At 41.0% G+C, this 20,580-nt stretch overlaps 1 protein-coding gene across 8 annotated transcripts in view; it reads right to left on the bottom strand.

Moving 5' to 3' along the window:
• The window catches only part of LOC146980273 (mitogen-activated protein kinase kinase kinase kinase 4), a 65,350-nt gene that overhangs the window by 40,599 nt on the left and 4,171 nt on the right, over positions 1-20,580 (bottom strand). For all 8 annotated transcript variants that reach the window (XM_085788556.1, XM_085788557.1, XM_085788558.1 and 5 more), the window contains exons 3-10: positions 11,567-11,623; positions 7,815-7,940; positions 7,467-7,577; positions 5,323-5,413; positions 4,998-5,128; positions 2,527-2,581; positions 2,308-2,386; positions 227-399 (exon numbers count right to left, since the gene is read on the bottom strand). In XM_085788556.1, the coding sequence (XP_085644682.1) occupies positions 227-399; positions 2,308-2,386; positions 2,527-2,581; positions 4,998-5,128; positions 5,323-5,413; positions 7,467-7,577; positions 7,815-7,940; positions 11,567-11,623 (823 nt within the window). The remainder of the gene's footprint in view (positions 1-226; positions 400-2,307; positions 2,387-2,526; positions 2,582-4,997; positions 5,129-5,322; positions 5,414-7,466; positions 7,578-7,814; positions 7,941-11,566; positions 11,624-20,580) is intronic.

Below are 20,580 nucleotides of genomic sequence, written 5' to 3'. Positions count from 1 at the left end.
GCAAAATTCACCAGTCAGCGTGCACCGGCCTACATAAACATATCACATGAATAATTCAGCCATTAATACAAAAACTGAATTATTACTGAATCAATTCTAGTTCATTAGTAATTTGAAGTTTGAATAAACAAAAAACTGTTAAAACACACAACAGCATTTAACTGTCAGTGCATTTACGCATCAGCTGGTACAGGTAACTCTTCTGTATTCATTACTGCTCACTCACCTTTCTCTCTCTTCTTCCTGGTTCTGTCCAGGTGATCTTTGAGCATGATGCGGACTTGTCTCTCGTTAGCCAGGTCTCTGATGAAGGCGTGTCTCAGCAGCGCGTCGGTGGTGGGTCGATGCAGATGGTTCTTAACCAGACAGTTATCAACAAAGGACAAGAAACGCTTCGACCTATGACAGACAGAGGAGACAGAGATTGAGAAAGAGGAAAGAGGACAGAGGGCACAAACAATGGTACAATGAAAATTAATATTGTGAAAATCTGTTTAATGTCCATTTAACTGAAAGGCTCTAAACATTTTCTTTGACAACAAACACCCAGTTCATCATTACATGAAGTCCTGCTCATTTACTATAAGGTGGACATGCATTAAAGTCATTCTTTAAAACTACATCCACTGATTTCAGTATTGTAATATGTCAAAACTGGCACTGAAACACACATCATAACTTTTACTTCAGTTTGCATTCCTCTTTACTCACTTATTATAATGTTTAATCAAGTTTTTGCTGGTAATCATCAGCACAACTCTGTGGTCAAAATGTCTTGATAAAAGCAGCATATAAATAAACCTGGGGTCATTAAGAGGAAGTGGTGTATGATGGGGAAATCTTCTTAGTTTTTATCCTAAACTCTTTTAACAAGATTCATCTTTTTTAAACATATGACCTCTTTACTAAAGCAATGTCAGCACAGACAGCAGCATTACTAGAAACAACACAAACTGCAACTCTTTTTCTTACAAGGAAATGTTATAAACTAGTATTAAACCAGCACTGTCATCGTTCAAACATATTCAAATCAACATCACCTTCTATACCCTGACACAAAAGTATTAAAAACATTTTTTTAAACTCACCGAGAGTTCGTCAACTAGTAATAATCACTTTTTGCAGGACTACAACCGTCTGTGTGTAAAACACATTCCCAGCATTCAAGAGGAGTGTTGTCTCTAGTCTAAACTCAATGAAAACAGGGAAGGGATATGTGTTGCTGTTTAGTTTTCTGGTTGCCTGAAGCCTTAGGGAGGCCTGGAGGAAGGAACGCTCTGCATAGCCCAGAATGTTGGAGTTATTAAAAGCTGCCCCATGAACTAGTCTCTCTGATGGCATTAATACTGAATGTAAGAGGGCATGAGTTCAACTACAAATTCAGTATGAAAAGCTTATTCATTATATATGGGAGAGGAGAGGAGAGGGGAGGAGAGGGCCCAAGTAGAACGAAGCCAATAAAAATGGCAAACTGAATTTTTAAACTAACTGTAAACTATCATTTATACATTCATTCATTAAAACATGTTTTTAATGTTTAGTATTTCAACCTTCACTTTTTGTTGACTAATTAATTCTTCTTGAGCATAAACGTCTCATAGTTTTCATTATTGTCCTTTAACTTTTGATAATCCATGATAAAGATGTTAACTTGGACACATCAGAGTTTTCAGTATTGTCATAAAATAAATTTCTTCTTGTGAGTGGACTGGATATTTTCATTCAATATTTGAATGTAGAACTTGTATAGTGCCAAATATGAATCACTCTTACACCGCAGCTTTTATATCAACCCTCCATGTCCAGCAGTCACTGTGGTAGTCCTGGCCTGATCCACCACACCAAACATGTTGGACCCGTCTGATTTGGACAAGTTTTATTTTGGTTTCATTCGACCGAAGGAGGTGCTGCCAACATTCACCGGGCTTCCTTTCATGCTTTCTGGCGAAGAACTTTGCAATTGTGTTCAGTACAACAAGCATTAGTTTATGTATTCCAATACCCCTATAACTTCAGATCATGGCCTGCTGATGGACTGGTACCTTCCCCTATCTTTAGGATATCTGAAAAACCTGGTCCTTACTCGTTCAGGTCATTTCTACACTGTAAATGATTTGATGAAATGAGCTTTCAGTTCCATCGCAAAGGGACAGTGTTGAGCTCTTTTGGCTGATTACTGAGCCATCAATCCCACAACAAAGAGCACTTTCAAGCAGTGTTTTCAGAGGAGAAAACCTAAACACTGCCCTCTGCATCCTGCTGTGTGTGTGTGTGTGTGTAAGAGAGACTGATATTTCACAGGCTTACCATTTCTTTGATTTCAGTTTGGGTGGAGGGTTTCGTGGAATTAAAAACAGTGCTCTCATTGGATGCATGTGGCATAGAGCTAAGAAAGGAGACAAAAGGTCAGAGAAAGAGATATGAATGATGAAGAAATACAGTACACTGGGGATGGGGAAACATAAAACACTCTGTTAACAACAGTAGTCATGTGTGCGTGAATGTGTTAATGTATTCCCGACTTACGAGGGGCTCCTTCGGCCATCTCTAAAGCTGTGATTCCTAAAGACCAGAGGTCACTCTGAAAATGAGAGAGACAGGAAAAGGTTAAGGTTGGTGCACACACAAAGCTTAGCTTGAGCTCTAGTCATTTCCTGTAAACTTTGGATGTCCTCGTTTAATTCAAATAGTAAATCAGTTTGTGCATAGTGTGAGAGAGTAGATCCAGGAATAACAAAAACAATTTCCAAGACTTCAGGCCAAGTTTCTGGCGTTTTACAAAGAATCAGTGGATTCAGTGATTTCAAAAGTCATTGTGTAATTACTTCCAGAAAATAAAATTTCCATTTGAATGTGTTTCTGTGAACTATGACATATCTAATCAGCATGGGTGAATGGAAGTTTTTCTTTTATGACAATGTTTGCTTGAAGGATGTTCTGTGAGTAATGAAGGCCTTTCATGCATAATGATGGAAAACTTTCTGCTGAATATCAGGTGATGAAAGCCTAGACCCCATTTACTGTAGACGCAGTCATTCAATGTGTCTTTGATGGACTGAATGGCTATGGGACATCAAGAAAGGAAAGATTAAATGCTTTAAAGACCCACTCCCGTGAAAATCGTGTTTTTTGAGCTTTTCACATGTTCCTGTGGCATTTTTCTTGTGTTAGAGCACATATCAGCAGAAAAGGAAGTGCAAAATTGCATTTCTGAGTTTTTCTGCCTTCAAATTGCTGTGAACCAATGGCAGACGCAAACTGGCAGTTTCAGGGAGACTGGAGCTGACGTGTCACAGCTCCAGGGGAGGGCACTAGTGCTACAAGCTCCCGCCCCGCTCTGCATCTGGCTCAAAGGTGAAAGGCTTGACAGCTCGATGTAGCTGTCAAGGTATAACAGGTATAGCTCACCTGGTAGAGCAGCTTGCGTTTTACGCTAGTTTTACGCTAAACGCGCTGAATCTGTAATTGTACAATGTCCAGCTGTCAGCAAGTGGGGGGTGGGGTGCAAGGAGGTGGCTGGGCGGGTGCAGAGCAGCGCAGTCTCCGCCCACCCCCCAGAGGTGCATTGCTAATGTGCATGGCTAATGAGCTGGTTTTAAAATGACCAAAAAGGGTCGCGGGAGTGGGACTTTAAAGAGACATTTAAGATAAAATTGAAACCTCAGAAGACACCTCTCTACAAAGCATATACATAACCTTTACTCCTCCCATGTTTAACTAATGGCATATGTAGCAATACAGCATCTTTTCTCTTGTGATAATGGCAGCCAAAGTTACACTTAAATCACTTAATCATCCCCTCAGTGAACAAGGGTGACTGTTTCCTGTGTCTCAGGATAGAAAGCTTAGTTACCACTTTTGAATTCATTTTTACGAGGCTTCACAATGTCTCAAGGCAGCAGCTCAGTGCACTTACTGTACAGTGTTCGGTTTACACAATTCAGTTCAATCATGCTTGTTTTACTTCCTCTTTTGGTGGTGTGTGTTGTTTTACACATGTTTAACTTTAATAGGTTGTACATTTTATTTTATTTTACAATGCAAGACGCTTGTGCAATAAAAACTATGTTTATTATCACGATCATTGAAGCAGCCATTTCAACAGCTCCGATGAATAAAACTCAAGAGATCAGGCAGCCGCCGTTAACGATGTAGCATCTGATCCCTGATCAGATAGTAGGTGTGTGAAAATGAGCAAAACTTTTATTTTGCCTGTGAGAGTCATCAATGTGTCTGTGCTGTGGAGAGTTGTTACTGTAGTTATTGTGCCAGCTAAACTGTAGCTAAACTTCAAACGATACTCTTTCTCAGGCAAACAGCTTTAGAGGCTTTACCGACACTTTTGTGCTGAGGTGGGTCCGTCCTTGCTTTGAACACATCCCAGGAAACAAATTTTAGTTTGACTGATCATTTATGGCTAACAGCTTGTCCACACAGGAGGTATTGTGATTGTCAGTCGTCTATCATACGTGCATCTAAACAGATGTGTTTCTATTTTAATCAAACCGGCTTTCTACACAGCCATTTAACCACATTTCACAGACATTTTTTTACACTTTGTCTACTTCCTTCTCATTTCCGTGCTTAACTACAGTGATTGTGTGACACAGATGACCTACACTCAATACTGTGTGCACAGCTCATCCTAATGTCTGCCTTCCTCCTTTTGTGCCTGGTTTGGTGTGGTTGTTTGGTCGCTGCATTAAAATATGACCATTTTATTTTTAGTTTAGTTTAGTCTGAGGTTGTAGACATCACATATGGTCTCGATTAACTGATACTAAACAACAAAGACTTTCACAGTGCTAATCAGAGTTTGAAATGCCCTTCATTCTTTGACTGGATGCCTTGCTTTTTTATTTATGAGTCACCCAGTCTGATGGGAACTAACCTAATTCCCAGGGTATTTTTTGCAACATCCTAAGCGGTCACTGAAAAAAAAAAAAAAATTTCCTTGACATTGGCCAGAAAATGACTACATCAGTGTCACTGCGTACCCTGTAGTCATATGTGGCATCAGGGTTCTCATCACAAGCGATGACCTCTGGAGCCATCCAGTATGGGGTCCCAATGAAGGTGTTTCTTCTGCCGATGGTCTTGTCCAGCTGAGCCGACACCCCGAAGTCAACTGAAACACAGAAATGTAGGACGTCTGAAAACAACCGATTGGCCGTTTGCTTCTCTGTGAGGAGTTTTGTCATGGTTTGTGTGAATTTTTTTATTTATTCATGTGTGTATGACTGCGATTGTTCTACAGAATAGCCTGGGGGGTGGGGGGGCATGTGTCTGAGAAACCACAGTGCATGCGTAGATGTGTCATACCCAGTTTGACTTCGGCATTCTCCGTGAGCAAAACATTTTGTCCCTTAATGTCTCTGTGTATCACATGATGGGAGTGAAGATGGGAAAGACCCTGGAAGACAAACATACACACACATAAACACATGCATGCACACACAGAGTCAGATGACTATCACTATAAATACAAAGGCACAAACACAGCTTTGAAAGAGCAGTTGCATTATGTGTGGGTTAAGAGGCCATTCTAAATAAGGGTGGCGTTCATTTCATGCTTGTTGTGCTGCTTTTTTTTTCCATCTAAACAACTTTTCTGTAGGTGGGAGACTCGACAAGTAGCAGTGTCACAGTTCGAATGTGTGTGTGTGCGTAAGTGTGTGTGTTTGTACTCTCGCTTCTTCAAAGGTGGCTAAATAAACAGAGGAAGTGAGTCTTATTTCAGACAATGACTTCATCATGGTATGCTAAGTGTCTGTGCGACTTTGTATGTGTATGTCGAAACAATAGGGAGACAGCATGGCTGACAGAAAACACTGGCGTCCATCCAGAGTCCTTTGTCTCTCTCCCGTTTTTTTTTTTGGTTTTACTAAATAAAATAATCTTGGTTCGGTGTTGTCCCTGGTAATGTCAGCATCAAGGTCAGGTAATGTTGTGAGTGAGCTGATACAAGTTGATCTACTGTATGTGAGTGTGTAGGTCTGTTAGCAGAGCCACAAACTCAAACACCAACGCAGAACGCAGAAAAAAACATCCCGGAGTCTTTCTCAGGACCTTGTGATCTCTTGTAATGATAACCATAACATCTTACACACTTGTGCTCTAAAATGGCCTTTTAAGTATATAAATGAAAAAATAAATCAATTATTCCCTCTACGTCACAAGAGGGAAAAACATGACAGAGAAGTTGGTCCCTGAACATAAAGAAGTATCAGTGTCAGTTCAACTTCTTCTCTTTGATGTTTTGGCAAAGAATCTGACGCTAAAAGTAGCATCATGTGTCTGATGCGGCGGCAGCAGCAGCTTCTCCAGCCTTCAGTTTGCATTCACACACAGAGGACTACCTCAGGGGAAGAATACACACACAAACTTGTCTGAGGAAGTTATTTGAGGATGGTGGGTTAAAATGCTACATTAAATAAGCAACAGAACACCTGGTAGACGTTCACATATGTATACACCATAGAGCCACATGAGCCACCTGCGAGACGGGGGAGGGCTAGACCAAACACATAGTATTTGGGTTATAGCCACTATACTAAGTGATGGCAGGTATATTTCTGATAAAGTTAATTTTTCAAAATGTCAGAATTATACTTCTTCTTCTTTTTTTTAAAGGTACATTGTGTAGGAATTACTCTTACTCTCTAGCCTCTATGTAAACAAGTGGTCCGTCAGCACGAGGCAAAACAATACATGTGACAATATGTTGTCATGGCGATGTCGTCTGGGCCCCCGGGGGGGCCCCGCCCCCGCCCGTTAAGCCGGGTTTCCACCGAATCAACGGTCTTTTTTTTTTTTTGTACACCGCAACATATGGTTCACGTCATGAAAACTTCTGTATTTTGGCCATTCAAGCTTCCACGGTCCATGGTTCTCCTCTTCTTTGTTTGATATTTCAAGAGACTTTTGGTTAAGTAACCATGGATAGCTGATTAAAGCAGAAGTAAGCGATCCAGTGGTTTTGGCTAACTTCCTGTCAGCCGATGGAGTTAGCAGTCCCCGCCCTCGTCCCTACGTCACCACATTCACACGCATCCCTTGGCTGCACACACAGAGAGGACCGCCCCTTTATGCCGTTCTCTCTCCTCATTGGATAAAGGTTGTAGGATACAAGGAAAGTTTTCTCCTCGGCTTACAGCAGAGCAGAGTGACTGACAGACCCGTGTTTCAGACCAAACACTTTATAGAAGTGATTGCTGTCGGAAGATATAACTATTTATGACATATTAACACAAACATTCCGCTTACTTCTGCTTTAATGAAAAACATACTTTTGAACAAAATAATCGATTTTCGTGAATAGATAACAGGAGAAGTTACACAATGTCCCTTTAAGGATCCATGTCAACAATCTTTGTGATGCCTTTTTGCCTTGCCTTGCCTTTTTAACAGTCTTGTCTAAACATCAACATTCGTGCGGTGTGTGTGCTGTGTTACTTTGAACTCACCCTGAGCACCTCTCTGCAGATGTAAGCTATCCAGTCTTCCTTCAGGCAGTTTCCCTTGGTCTTCTTCACCAAGTCTGTGACTGAGCCGGCTCCACAGTACTCCATCACCAACTACATGGACAGATGGAGACATGTCTCTCACACGCACAGGTGCTGCACTTATAAAGTAACTGTTAATATTACCGTCTCTTAAAATGAAAGACATGATAAAACAATAATGGAGTTTATGATAATGTCACACAGAATAAACCCAGAGGGGCAACAGGTGGTATTTTTTGTAATTTCTATGTCTTTTCACTTTACTCAAAGACAATAACTATCAAAAAGCAGATCGAGAGGTTTACAAACCCAAAGCTGGTGGTCCTGTCCTGCAGGATTTTTCCTAATAAAAGCTCCATAATAAGTAGCGATGTTTCTATGGTGGGAATAACTCTTCAACATGTTGATCTCCAGCTTTATCTCCTCTTCTTCCTCCTAAAAAACACAACAGATAGAAACTCCATGCTTATTTAGACGATACAACAGACCTATCTTCTCATATAAACAAGCTGTTAAGTGGCAGTGTTCAGCTGAGGAGAGACAGCCTCGATAGAAGAGCCGAGTTGAAGGACTGTATTATTCGCTGTATTATACACTCATGTTGTACAAGATGTTTGGAAATGTGACACTTTTTGTAACACTAAACTACACACAAGGATTATAATAATGTTTACTCATCCTTCTTTTATAATGAGGCTTGTCCTTTAAAGATGAAAGTTGGCACTTAATAAAAAGCTCCACAGAAAACACGTACACATCCAGACCAACGGCATCTCCAATCAGCGTGTTGTGTAACCTCTACATGATCTTTCACCCAACTACTGGACCTTAATTCAACTGCTCTGTTGTCCACAGTGACTGGTCAGTGTTACGAGATGCCGGACAGACAGAACCAGCAGAGGAAACAGAGTGTGGCACTCTTTGTTTTCTCGCTATAAATCCCGGAAATGACTTGTGACTTCTCCAATTCACTGAACCTCTAAATCTACGCCGGGCTGGAGGGAGAAAGACAAGAGGTGGAGGAGAAAGAGGAGAGCCGGAGGAGAAAGAGGAGCGCTGGAGGAGCTGGATGTGGCTGTTAATCAGAAAAGAGGAAACAACAGAGAACTTCTCCCAGTCACTGACCTCCTTTAAATCTCCACAGGACAGGAGGGGAGAAAATGATATGGCAGAGTTTGAACTTTCACCTCCATCTGAAACACAAAGCCTCCTGCCTACTGCGTCTGTGCAGTCTGGCAGTGCGTGTGTGTGCGTGTGTGTGTGCGAGAAGGGAGATAATAGCCAAGCATTTCCTGCTAGAGAGTTTGTCTGCAACACAGACGACCCAGAGTCTCATCAACACCAACTCAACTCAGGACGTCCACTCGTTCCACTGACAACGTTCAAATAAGCATCAAATCTGAACTTTTTTTTCAACAATGTCCTTTTTAAATTTGCTTGTTTTGTCCAACAGCAGTAAAAAAAAAAAAAAAAAGATATTCTGTGCAGAAGGTCACTCAGCTCGCATGTAGTGTTCACGTGAACCCGCGGTGTTCTGAACCAATCAGATCACCTGGCTGAGTGATCGATCGTTGCTGATCACGGAGGGAGAGCAGCGGAGGAGCCGTCATAGTCGGGAGTCGGGACTCACTCATTCATTCATCCTTCATTCATTCAGATTGTGCGTCCATGAGACTGTAAGTGTTCAAGTTGTTTTGTTTATTGTTGAGGACGTATGTTTATGTGGCGGTATTCGCACGGGCCGTCCGGTCCATTTATTAATGTGTGACGGTGTCGCCAGAGTTAATTGTTTATATTTTTGCCGCCTGCTAGGGATAATAAATAATTAAGGGACCGTCACTCAATTGTTGCATGCCTTTTCAGTGTGCACTGCTTTCAGGGATGTGTTTAATGATTGCATTGTGTTAAATGAACGCATACATTTACTGTATCAATGTTTCTTTATTGATATTATATAATTTGTCTGTTTATGCCACATTTTATGTTCATAGTAATGCAATGATAGCCATGCATATGGTTCATTTCCATTTGTGTTTCTTTTAATTCTCTGTAGAAACCACACACAAGTAAATTCAAGCATCTGATAAATAAATGAGTGGCATGAGAGGAAGTGTATGCATCATTGACTGAAATATAATTTCAACTGTTCTGGCAGGACAGCCTGTGGCGATTGCAGATAGACAGTTAGAAAGAATCAGCTCAATTCATTAAAGGGTCTCAAATCTGCACCTATTTCACATATTCAGTTTCCTGTGAAAGCAACACAAATCCTTGAGTCGACCATGCTAACAGCTCTGACTCTACAGTTACATGTCAAATCTAGTATTGAATTAATTTACCATTTTGCAGTTACACGATTTGACAACAATTAGTTGCACCACGGTTTAGCCTGACCACATTAGAAATGCTACAGTCAAACACTGCTTTGCTACGCTACACGTTCTATTGCAACATGGTATTATTGGCATGTGTGTGACCTCATTCTGCCGTCACTGTTGCTCTACATCTGGAAATGACAAGAAATATACAATAAACCCTTCACTCCTCAGCTGTTTGCTCTCTGACACAGCTGTAACACAACACACACAGTCAAAATCATGTGTAACAGGTCTAATCCGCACTTACACATCTGTAAAGCCAACCACTGAAATTCAAAATGAAGCTTGACACATATGGATTTAAAGTATGAATATTTTAGGCCACAAGTACCATCTGACACACTGGTTTTAAACTATAAAGCGAGCAAAAATTAAGCATCAATGAAACTCTTCTGGAATCCAATAAAAAATATATCTAGATCTGGGTCAAAACATAAGTATTGATGGGGCTCTGAGGAAGAAAGAGGAGACTATTTTGTGTAATTTAATTCTGTCAGGCTAGTGGTGTAAAAAAGTAGATTTTGCTGTCATCCTCGTTGTGTGTCTAAGCTTCAGGGAGGGAGTTCGGAGAAGTTGTCAAATGGATTGTAAAAGTTCCATCGCTGCAATTACCCGCATGAGGGGAGAGAGAATTGAGTTGGGAAGGGAGGGAAGAGAGAGATGCACGGTAAAGCTATAGTCATTTAGTCTAATAATGAGTTTTAGAACCTTTTTCACAACATCTGCAACGCTGTGTGATACAGGTTCACTTGTTTCACAGGCAACGGAGGTGAAATGCCTCCATCAAATAATATGTACAGTTAACACAGTAGCTAATAGAGAGAAAACATGGGACAACGGTCTCAAAGACTTTTTAATAGCCCAAAGCTTACTGACTTATTACTGTGTGATCAATTAGGGCGACTTTGTAACATTGCTTTTCTTTGTCTCGTTTTCTCTGCTGCTTTATGGCTCAAGTCATGCTTTTCTATTTGACTCACCAAATGCAGGCTAAACAAAACGCTTTCCCTCCTCTCGAATGACACACACGTGAGAGTATTTTAACATACTGTGGTACTGAAACACACAAATGTATCTTCTATATCAAAAGAGCATTATCAGTTCAGATAATGGCCGGAGTGAACACGGGTACCTTTTGCAAACACTTATTACACAGTTATGGATTAGAGTGTCTAAAATGAAGTAATTTGCACATTATAAGTTTTCTCTGCCACTGAATGTGTTTTTTTCCAGGGATGAGTGGTTGTGTTTGTGTGATTGTGTGATTTGAGTTTTTAACCATCACTGATCACAAGACAATAATACTCCATCTGAGCAGCCGCACGTCTGCAGGGCAGATTAGAGTCACTATGAGAGAGTCACTAACTCTGTAGTGTGCTGGTTTCAGTAGAAGAGAAGTAAGAAGTAAGGCAAGAGTCAAGAGTTGGTCAAATTGATACTGTTTTCCACAGTTGGAGACAGCTCTTGGTGAGAAAAGGAATCGAGTTGCAACATTTCTTCTAAAATAGTAAGTAAACAGCTGATAGCTGGTGGCCAGCTACACTTACCTACAGCAATAGCTCTGTATTAGCTTTTCATACAGAGAAGGGGCGTTGATAGAAATCTCTCAATAGGAGAGACAATAATCAAGAAGTGCCAGAGGATGAACAAATAATTTGAGAGATGAGTTAGAGTCAACTTTACCTCTGTGACTTCCATGACTTTAATAGCTGCCAGCTGGCCTGTTTTGACATGGCGACCCTGGTGAGATACATGAGGAATGGGTTAATATCGCTGCAGGCATGAAAATAACCCACGCAAAAACAAAATTCACCAACATGCACAGTTGTTCTTGACATATAAAATAAAAAACAACACAGTGAATGAAGCGCAGTGAATAGCAGTTCAGTAGGAAACACTCCAAATCCCACAGCAACACAAGCTCTTCCATACTGCATGAGAACAATGAAAAGCATCACAAGGATTTTACAGAGCTGTGCCAAGAGGCTAAAAATCTGGAGAATATAGTTATGGTTTGTATAGTACATTTTGGATGAGGGGAAGAATAGAGAGTGAGCTGTGGCTCGACAACCAAACCTAGATGAAGTACACACTTCTCTCCTCTGGCGGAATCCAAAAGTAAAAAAGTCTAATTTGTTCAAATGTGATGTGATCAACTCAGTGGGATTGCTTCATGTAGAGTCACGTACTAAACCCAGCCATCGTCATAATGTAACATATACAGGAATAACTAGATAACTTTTGAGTGAATCCTTGGATTATGGTATTATTTCCAATGCTCATGAGCACAGCTACGATCTGTCTGTCTACATGATCTCATTTTCTCATGAGAGGCACAGTCAGAAAAGAACGAGACAGGACACTAGATGAGACAGAAAGAGAGAAAGAGGGAGTAAGCCTACACACAGGGCCGGAGCTTTAAAGCGCAGTCAGGTGAAAAGAGGAAAATTGAAAACCTTGTCATGAGTCAGAAAGCTGACAAGATACTAGAGACGCTACTCTATAGGCCTTTAAGCTGTGATGTACAACAGGGCTCTTGAGTGTGTGTATGAAATAGATGAGAGGGCACTCAATCAGTCAGCTAATATTCAGGCGTAGACAGAGAGAAAAAAAACTGTGAGGAAAAGATGAGCTTGAAAACAAACATTACAGTTTTAATATTTGCCTATTTGTTTTCTTACTCACAGGACTGACTGCTATATTATACAGAATGCCACAGGTAAAAGCACAGTGTTGATGTCTGAGGGCGTCAGGAGTTTCAAAGACTGAATGTGGTGCTTATTAAAGGGATAGTTCAACATTTTGGCAAATTGGCCCATTACCATAATCCCTACAGTCATAGCAGTAGGTTCGTTACCTTTAATTGTTGGTGCAAGCTGTATTTAGAACGGCGGAGCAGAGCCGCGAGCTGCTCGGAGCTACGCTACGGAGGCTAATGGGATTTCTTGGTTTCCCTTATTAAACTCATCAAATACACAATCCAACAACTCCAAAACGCTCTGGTGGACAAGTTGTGACCTGCACATTCACCACACTATGATATAATAATGGAACGTTACGAGACTACTAATTTGTTTTAAGGTAAATGCAGAGACTGCTTGCTGAAAAACTGCCCTTGATGGGAACACATAACAGTGGTTTTGCATGAATTTACCTCTAAAACAACTCTGTCTCGTAACGTTCCGTTATTATCTCATAGCGTGGTGAATGTGCAGGTCACAACTTGTCCACCAGAGCGTTTTGGAGTTGTTGGATTGTGTAAAAAACAAACACAATGCTTTCCATTTCTGTTGGGTGAGTTTTTCAAGATGAAACCCTTCCAGTCGTTTTGGAGTTGTTGGATTGTGTAAACCTCTGCCTCTAGAAGTTAGACAACACTGGACCTGGTGGATGGTTTGGTTCTGCAAAGGTCTGCACTCAGCGACACAGGCCAGTCTGTCCATGACATCATAACTTTGGCTCTCTGTATTGTAGTGCTTGTTGTTTCATCACTACAACTTCCTGTAAGCCAGCAAACGCAAACAAAGTTCGCAAGATACCAGATGAAGTATTTGCATAAAATGGCACTTTGTAGGACTCAGAATGTTTGTGGACAGAAAAAGTACTTCAATCCTTGTGTTAAAGCATTTTTACAAGTTCAAATATATCCTGTGTTTCATTTTCATTTCGTCTCAGTTAACATGCATGTAAATGTTTTATACCCAATAACAGGAGTGGCAGAAGAATCCATGAAAACAGTGGAATGCTAAGACATGCAACACAATAAAGTTTATTGAAAATGCTGTTGAACCGGCAGCTGTGAAACAGACGCCTCAGATAACAGCAACTCAGTTGATTTTTTCCACACACTGTTTAGGACGTGACGTGTACTTTGTCAGGCTCATTGACCCGTGTTCACTCCGGCCTCCATTCGTTCCCCATGTAGCGGACATTGTCTCCGTAATTGCAAAGAATTGTGGTGTACGAGCAGCCTCTGTCCCGACAGTGATAAATAAGGAAATGGCCTTCCCGTCCCTTTAGACTCGGTGGTGTGGTGTCTGTCTGCTGGCTGCGCTGCCACCACAACTCACCAGTGTGAAATGCCCTGCTCTCTGCTGGGTTAGCTTATTAACAATATGCAACACTGACACATATGCGCACACACATAAAAGGCTCTGTGGTCTTCAGTTAATTGGAGAAAGCTTGCGCACATTCTGACACGCGTCGCCCAATGAATTTAACGCACAGGGTCACACACACACACACACACATTATGTGACAAAGTGCTTGGAATCAAACACACATAAATTAATCCAGAAGTAAATGTCGTCTCCATATCTGTCTGTCGGTTGTTCACACACTCAGACAGACACACGCACATCCAGACATACACATACACATACACATACACAGTGACAGAATAAGGAACACTACAAATACTGTGTCAGTGAAAAGGTTACTATAATATATTCATACATATGTTAATTAGATACAAAAGGGACATTTATAATGCAGACAGCAAGGGGACAGATAAGAGTTACTGTATCTCTCCTCTACTCTCCAAAGTCTCTCTCTCTCTCTCTCCTCTGCTGTGTCTTTCTGTGAGAACAGTCTGTTAGTTACATCTGTGTACTTTTTGCTTGGATGGACCGCATCACTGATCATCTCTCCTCTACAAACTGCCTGTACCAACGGTGCTGTTAAAATGCTGCATGTTTGTGTCTCCATGTGCGGCGCGCACCTGTGTGAATGTGTGTGAGTGTCTCAGCCTGCCCATTTTGTTAGAGACACAACCCCCCCCACCCCACCTCCCCCCTCCCCTCCATTCACATGGAACTTTCACTGGCTGGCACTAGACATGCGGTCAAAAGGGCTCCGCTGGTTTCTATTATAATTAGAATAATGCTGCAGAGAACTGAGAAAGTGAAGCTGCTCTTACTGTGTGTGTGTTACTGTGAGGGGGGTGGGAGTGCACAAGGAGAAACCATCTTGTTTGTTTGCGTAATATTATGTTATTTGGACAGACTAATTGAAGTCAAGTGATTTAGAACAATATGGATCATCATTTTCTAATGGTTAATGACACTAGAGGTAAACACAGCCAACTGATACTAGCTTATCACATATACTGTATATTAGTGTTGTATTCATTGGCTGATGACTGACAACAACATTTAGAATCCATGTTTGGTCAGACTGGTCTAATATGAAATGCACTGAATACTTTTGTTTCTGATCTTGATCACACTTTACAGTAAGTTTCCCCTTCTTTGCTTCAGAGTGACACTGAATCACAGCTGAACTTTTTATTACACTTTTTGGCGTTTACGCTGTTCTCGCTGAACTTTCCCATGTTCTCTCCATCTGTCTGTCTGTCTGTACACACACACACACACTCCTGGGTAATCGGCACAATCCATAGCTCCAAGCCTCATGAGGGGCTGTTTTCCTCTCCTCTCTCTAGTTTTCATCTGCCTCTCTCCCTCTTCCTTCCTCCCCTCCTCTCTGCCTTTCACCTCTGCCTTCCTTCCTTTGCCCTCTCTCGTTCCCTCTCTTTCCTTCCCCTCTCCCTTTGTCTCTCTCCCACTCTTTCTGCCTCACCTCTACCAAACACAGATGAAACCACTTGACACTGGATGTTTCCTGCTTCTCTCTCTCTGTGTCTCTTTTCTGATTGCTCTCATTTCAAACCCCCACCCGCTACAGCTTGCCCTTAATACGGTTTTACTCATTTCAAATAATGCATAATAGTGTAATATACAATGCTTTCCATTTCTGTTGGGTGAGTTTTTCAAGATGAAACCCTTCCAGTGGATTCTGCTGTGCAGCAGCAGCTGCAGGTGTTGTACTGTCACTGTGGGGAGGGGATAATTACCTCCACCAAGGAGCTTATGTTTGCCTGTGTCTGTTTATTTGTATGCATGATTACACCAAAAGTACTGAATCTATTTGCTCCGCGGCCTGGAGGGCTGGGCCTCGGACCAGGGAAGAACCCGTTACATTTCAGGGCCAATCTGGATCGCTTTCTATGAATGAGAGTTTTTCTCTCTGGTTTGTGTTGTATGACACTGGCCCTGGCAGATGTTTGACTCTGGTCCCTCTCTGATGTTGTTCTGCTTTGGTAAAAAGTGGACATTTTTTATTCTTTGGTCAGCACATTAGTAAACATGAGTAATGTAAGAATAGTATGTAGGTCACGGAAGGGGAAGTGACGCTTGTGAAACTAGAAAGATTTGAGGAAGTGTAAGTGAATCACTTTGGGAATTATACTGCAGCCAGCTGTTTGTGGCTGGTTAGATGATGTATGACCACAGCGTTAGTGAGCTGTACTGAGATGTCTGTACTGTCGAAGCTGCGCATTCAGACTGCTTTGACCTTTCAGACCTGTTAAAAAACACACATAGATGTTTCAATTTATCTTGACGTGTTATACGCATCACTTGACCACCAGTCCGCTGGATTGAGCCACACTGGTTTCAACTTCTCAGTCAGAGTAACTGTCTTGACACTAGTCACTCATTTCAGCTTTGCATAGAGCAGAACTGTGTTGCATCAGCATTTAGCCCCAGTGGAGTTTGACACACACACACACACACACACACACACACACACACACACACACACACACACACACACACACACACACACACACACACACACACACACACACACACACACACACACACACACACACACACACACACACACACACACACACACACACACACACACACACACACACGACTCTATGGCTTGCAGGGAAGGGAAGTTCTTTTTGCAAACCGGGAAACGCCCTGTGTGTGTGTGTGTGTGTGTGTGTGTGTGTGTGTGTGTGTGTGTGTGTGTGATGACTACATTGTGGGTGAGCGAGAGGAGCATGCACACAGTGTGTCTCATGGTGATACTGGTCGTCCAAAACGTCAGCTTAGCAATTTGAACATTTTTAACAGCTGAAGTTACTACTGTGCGTCACCAAGTTTGCTGTTCAGGAATCAAAAGCCACTTTTTTGGTCAGCTCTAACAATTCATGGGAAAAAAGAGAAATTCCTATGAAGTTGTTTTGTCCAATTTAAGCACTGGATTTCTCGGGGCGACGAAACTACTGCCGGCATACTCCAACCATGTGATTGCTACCACGCATAATACAGCTTTTAACACTAATGTGTGCAAATGTGTGTCTTCTGTTTAGACACAAATGACTTTGTGTGCACGTGTTTGGGACACCAAGAAGTAAGTTGACTGTGAAATCAATGCTGTGTGCATGACGAAATGTTGTTCCAGAGAAGAGAAGAGAAGAGAAACCACAAGAACCTTTCTGGGAACGTTTTAAGAGACAAACTGCCTTTTGAAGGAACCTGGACCCAGGTTTAGATATAGCCAACACGACGAGGTGAAAACCTAGTATGTGGCTGGACCACTCATGGTCAAATCCTGATTTTATAACTGTGTCTTCCAATGAAAACACTGAACAGATAAAGATGAAAGCAAAGACTGAGCTGTGATTCCCACCAATTCTCAGAGAGAGGGTTAGGAGAGATAGCTTATCTTTATTTTTTCAAAGTTACTGTTTCAGGCTTTTTTATTATCAATTCATAGTGAGAAAGAAAGAGGATAACACAGCAAGAAACAGCAGCTGGGAAACTAGAGCCACTCAGTAGACTGGAGCTCCAGTCAGTTAGTCAGTCAGTCTGTCAGTCAGTCAGTCAGTCAGTTAAGCCACAAATAGTCAGTCAGTCAGTCAGTTAGTCCATTCAAAAATCTGCCCACTACCACAACATCATTCTTAAGCCTGTTAAAAAAGAGTGGAGTTTTGTGGCACAAAGTGTTACTGCTCAAACACAAGTTTCATCACTGACACTACAACAAACGAATAAGCACAACAACTCATGGGGGAATGGGTCCTGTCTTGTGGTTCATTTTCAACGTTTAAAATCCACATCACCCTCCAGATCTGCACTTCTCTTTTCTGACATCCATACAATTATTACTCACCTACAAAAGCGATGACCTGTCTGCTGACCAGGAGGCCGTTGCACTGGATTAAAAAGATCTGGAAAGTATAGGGCTAGATAACGTATTAATAGCAGACCTTCCCTTTGTATGTTCTAGGAAACTGCAAATTAAGATGAAGGATAATTTCATAGCTACAAATATATGCAAGTCTTTGACTAGCATACGTAAATACTTTGGTTTAAATCAATATTCATTCTTAGCACCCATTGCAAATAATCCTGACTTTGAAAATTCTTGTGTAGATGTGGGATTCAGAGATTGGAAGACCGCTGGTATTACAAAAATTGGTGATATGTATATAGGTGGTGCACTAAAGTCTTTTCAGCAACTGCAAGAAGAGTTTAAGCTTTCTCGAACTCAATTTTATCGTTACTTACAAATGAGGAGTTATTTAAACTCAATTTCATATTACAAAAGTGGTAGTAAGCTGAATATTCTTGATAGTCTCATCATGAAAGCAGCAACAATTAATAAAAAAGTGATTACTTATATATACGATCAGCTGCTTACGAATGATGGGACTATAATTAATATCAAAAATAGTTGGGAAAAAGACTTTGGTGCTCACCTAGATGACCAAACCTGGCGTAAGGTGTTAAATAATGCCAAGAAAATTACTAGATCAGACAAATCACATGAAGTACAATATAAGATAATTAACAAACTGCATGTGACTCCTGAAATACGTAGTAAATATGATGACTCATGTTCGGTAGCATGCAAGAAGTGTCAAAAACAACCAGGCACTTATTTTCATTTAATGTGGTCATGTCCATTGATTAAAATATTCTGGTCTACTGTCCAAACAGAGATAGAGAAGTTTCTTGGCATAAAAATGGTAATGGATCCTAAACAGTGTATTCTTGGTATCGATCTTTTGTCTTTGTCTGGTCAAACGGGTAAATTGTTGAATATTATGTTGTATGCCGCACGTCTGTCAATTTTGCATGCTTGGCTTGACGAGCACCCGCCTACGTTAGCAATGTGGTATGAGAAACTGTTATCAATTGTTCCTTATGAAAGACTATCTCATGTGGTGCAAGGAACCTTAGATGAATTTGTTAAAGAGTGGACCCCCCTGAGTATGTTTTTTGGATGCGAGTGGCCTTCAATAATAAGTGTTGGTGTAAATTAAGACAACACCCCCACACACACACCCTTTTTTTTTTTTTTTCTTTTCTTTTCTTTTTCCTGTCTTTTGTGTTTTTGGGTCTTATTATATTATGTAGTATTATTTTGTGTTGTATGTTGTGTTCGCGACAGCGGAAGGCTGTACATTTGTGTTGTTTTTCTGATGAGCTTGTCTTGCTGTCAATGTAAATTAAAAATTAAAAAGAAAGTTAAAAAAAAAAAAAAAAAAAGAAAATCAGGCTAATGGGGCTCACTTTCCTCCAGCGACAGTTCCCATGACTGACATGATATCCAGCTACTAAGCATCAATTAGTGGATCAAAAAAAATTACCCATAATACAATGCAACATGAGTCATAGTAAAACTCAGCAATCACTGCAATCAGCTCCTACTGTGAGAGGCACACAGGCAGAGCCGTTGTATAGGGGAGAAAGGTGATGATAATTCTAGGGGCCCAGTGCTCACAAAAAACCCAGTTGTCTAATCTTTAATTCTGCATAAGACCCTGACTAATACTCATAGTAATACTGCATTAGCATCAAAACAAAGTAGGCTAAATAAAAAATTATAACACATGCGTAGTCTAAGAAAAAAAAACTGGAAAAGTTAGGGGGTAGGGGCCCACTTTAGTATTCTTTAAGGGGGCCCAGAATTCCTAGCAACGGCCCTGCACACAGGTCAGCTGTAAGGTTTGAATTTGGAGCAGAACTAAAAAACAACATGAGTTGGACTACAAACCATTTAACCATAAAACAGACGGTCAACTGTGGTTTACAGTAGGGACCGCAACAAAATGCACGCTACTGTGTGTGCACATAAACATTGTCATAGTGACTAGATCTCAGTTTCCCTCCTCTGCTCCTTCATCCTAAAACACTCTGTCTTTCAAAAGTCCCAGGTGTTCATGAATTTTCCACACCCTGTCATGCCTAACTTGCCCTCTGTCCTCACTTAGCTTCTGTCCTCTAGAGATCACCTGCCTGCTATTATTAACACCTTCACATATAAAAGAGCTTTTCACTACAAATTTCCCAGAGGGTTTATGTTGCTGAGATGCCTCGGTGTTCCAGTGAAGTCTATGATTTTCTAGTTGTGTGGTTTATGTGTTTTAACTGCTGCCTGACCCCACTGACTTGTTTGCTTGACTTGGCTGACCTGATCCACCCCTGCTGATTGACCTGAACACAGAAACCTGCCATTTCCCTGTTTTTTTGTTTGGGTTCTGCCTTCTGTTTCCTCCTTAGTTGAAATCCAAACACATTTTTAAGACACAACAAAGCTACAAACTAAGCAACAGTATGCATTTCACATAGGCCCATCTTTATAAATAAGTGTGCTACTTTTAGCTCAAAAACCATGGTAACAATGCTCTCAGCATCTATGCAAATGTAAAAGAGGGACTTCCTTTGCCCATGGCTGCATACCATAAATGCAGCGTGTCAATGTTGTGTCTAAAAAAAACAACCCCATTACAGATTTTTACATAAGGCTATATCTTTGGGAAGTCTACTGCCCATTTAAGGCCTGTATTATCTTTATATGGAAGAAATAAATCTGTATATCATTACATTTGC

This window comes from Trachurus japonicus, chromosome 10, assembly GCF_045865225.1.
Source record: "Trachurus japonicus isolate A0001 chromosome 10, Traja_1.0".
NCBI classification, from domain to species: Eukaryota; Metazoa; Chordata; class Actinopteri; order Carangiformes; family Carangidae; genus Trachurus; species Trachurus japonicus.
The sequence above is the reverse complement of the archived record's forward strand: the minus strand, read 5'-3'. Positions and strand labels throughout refer to the sequence as shown.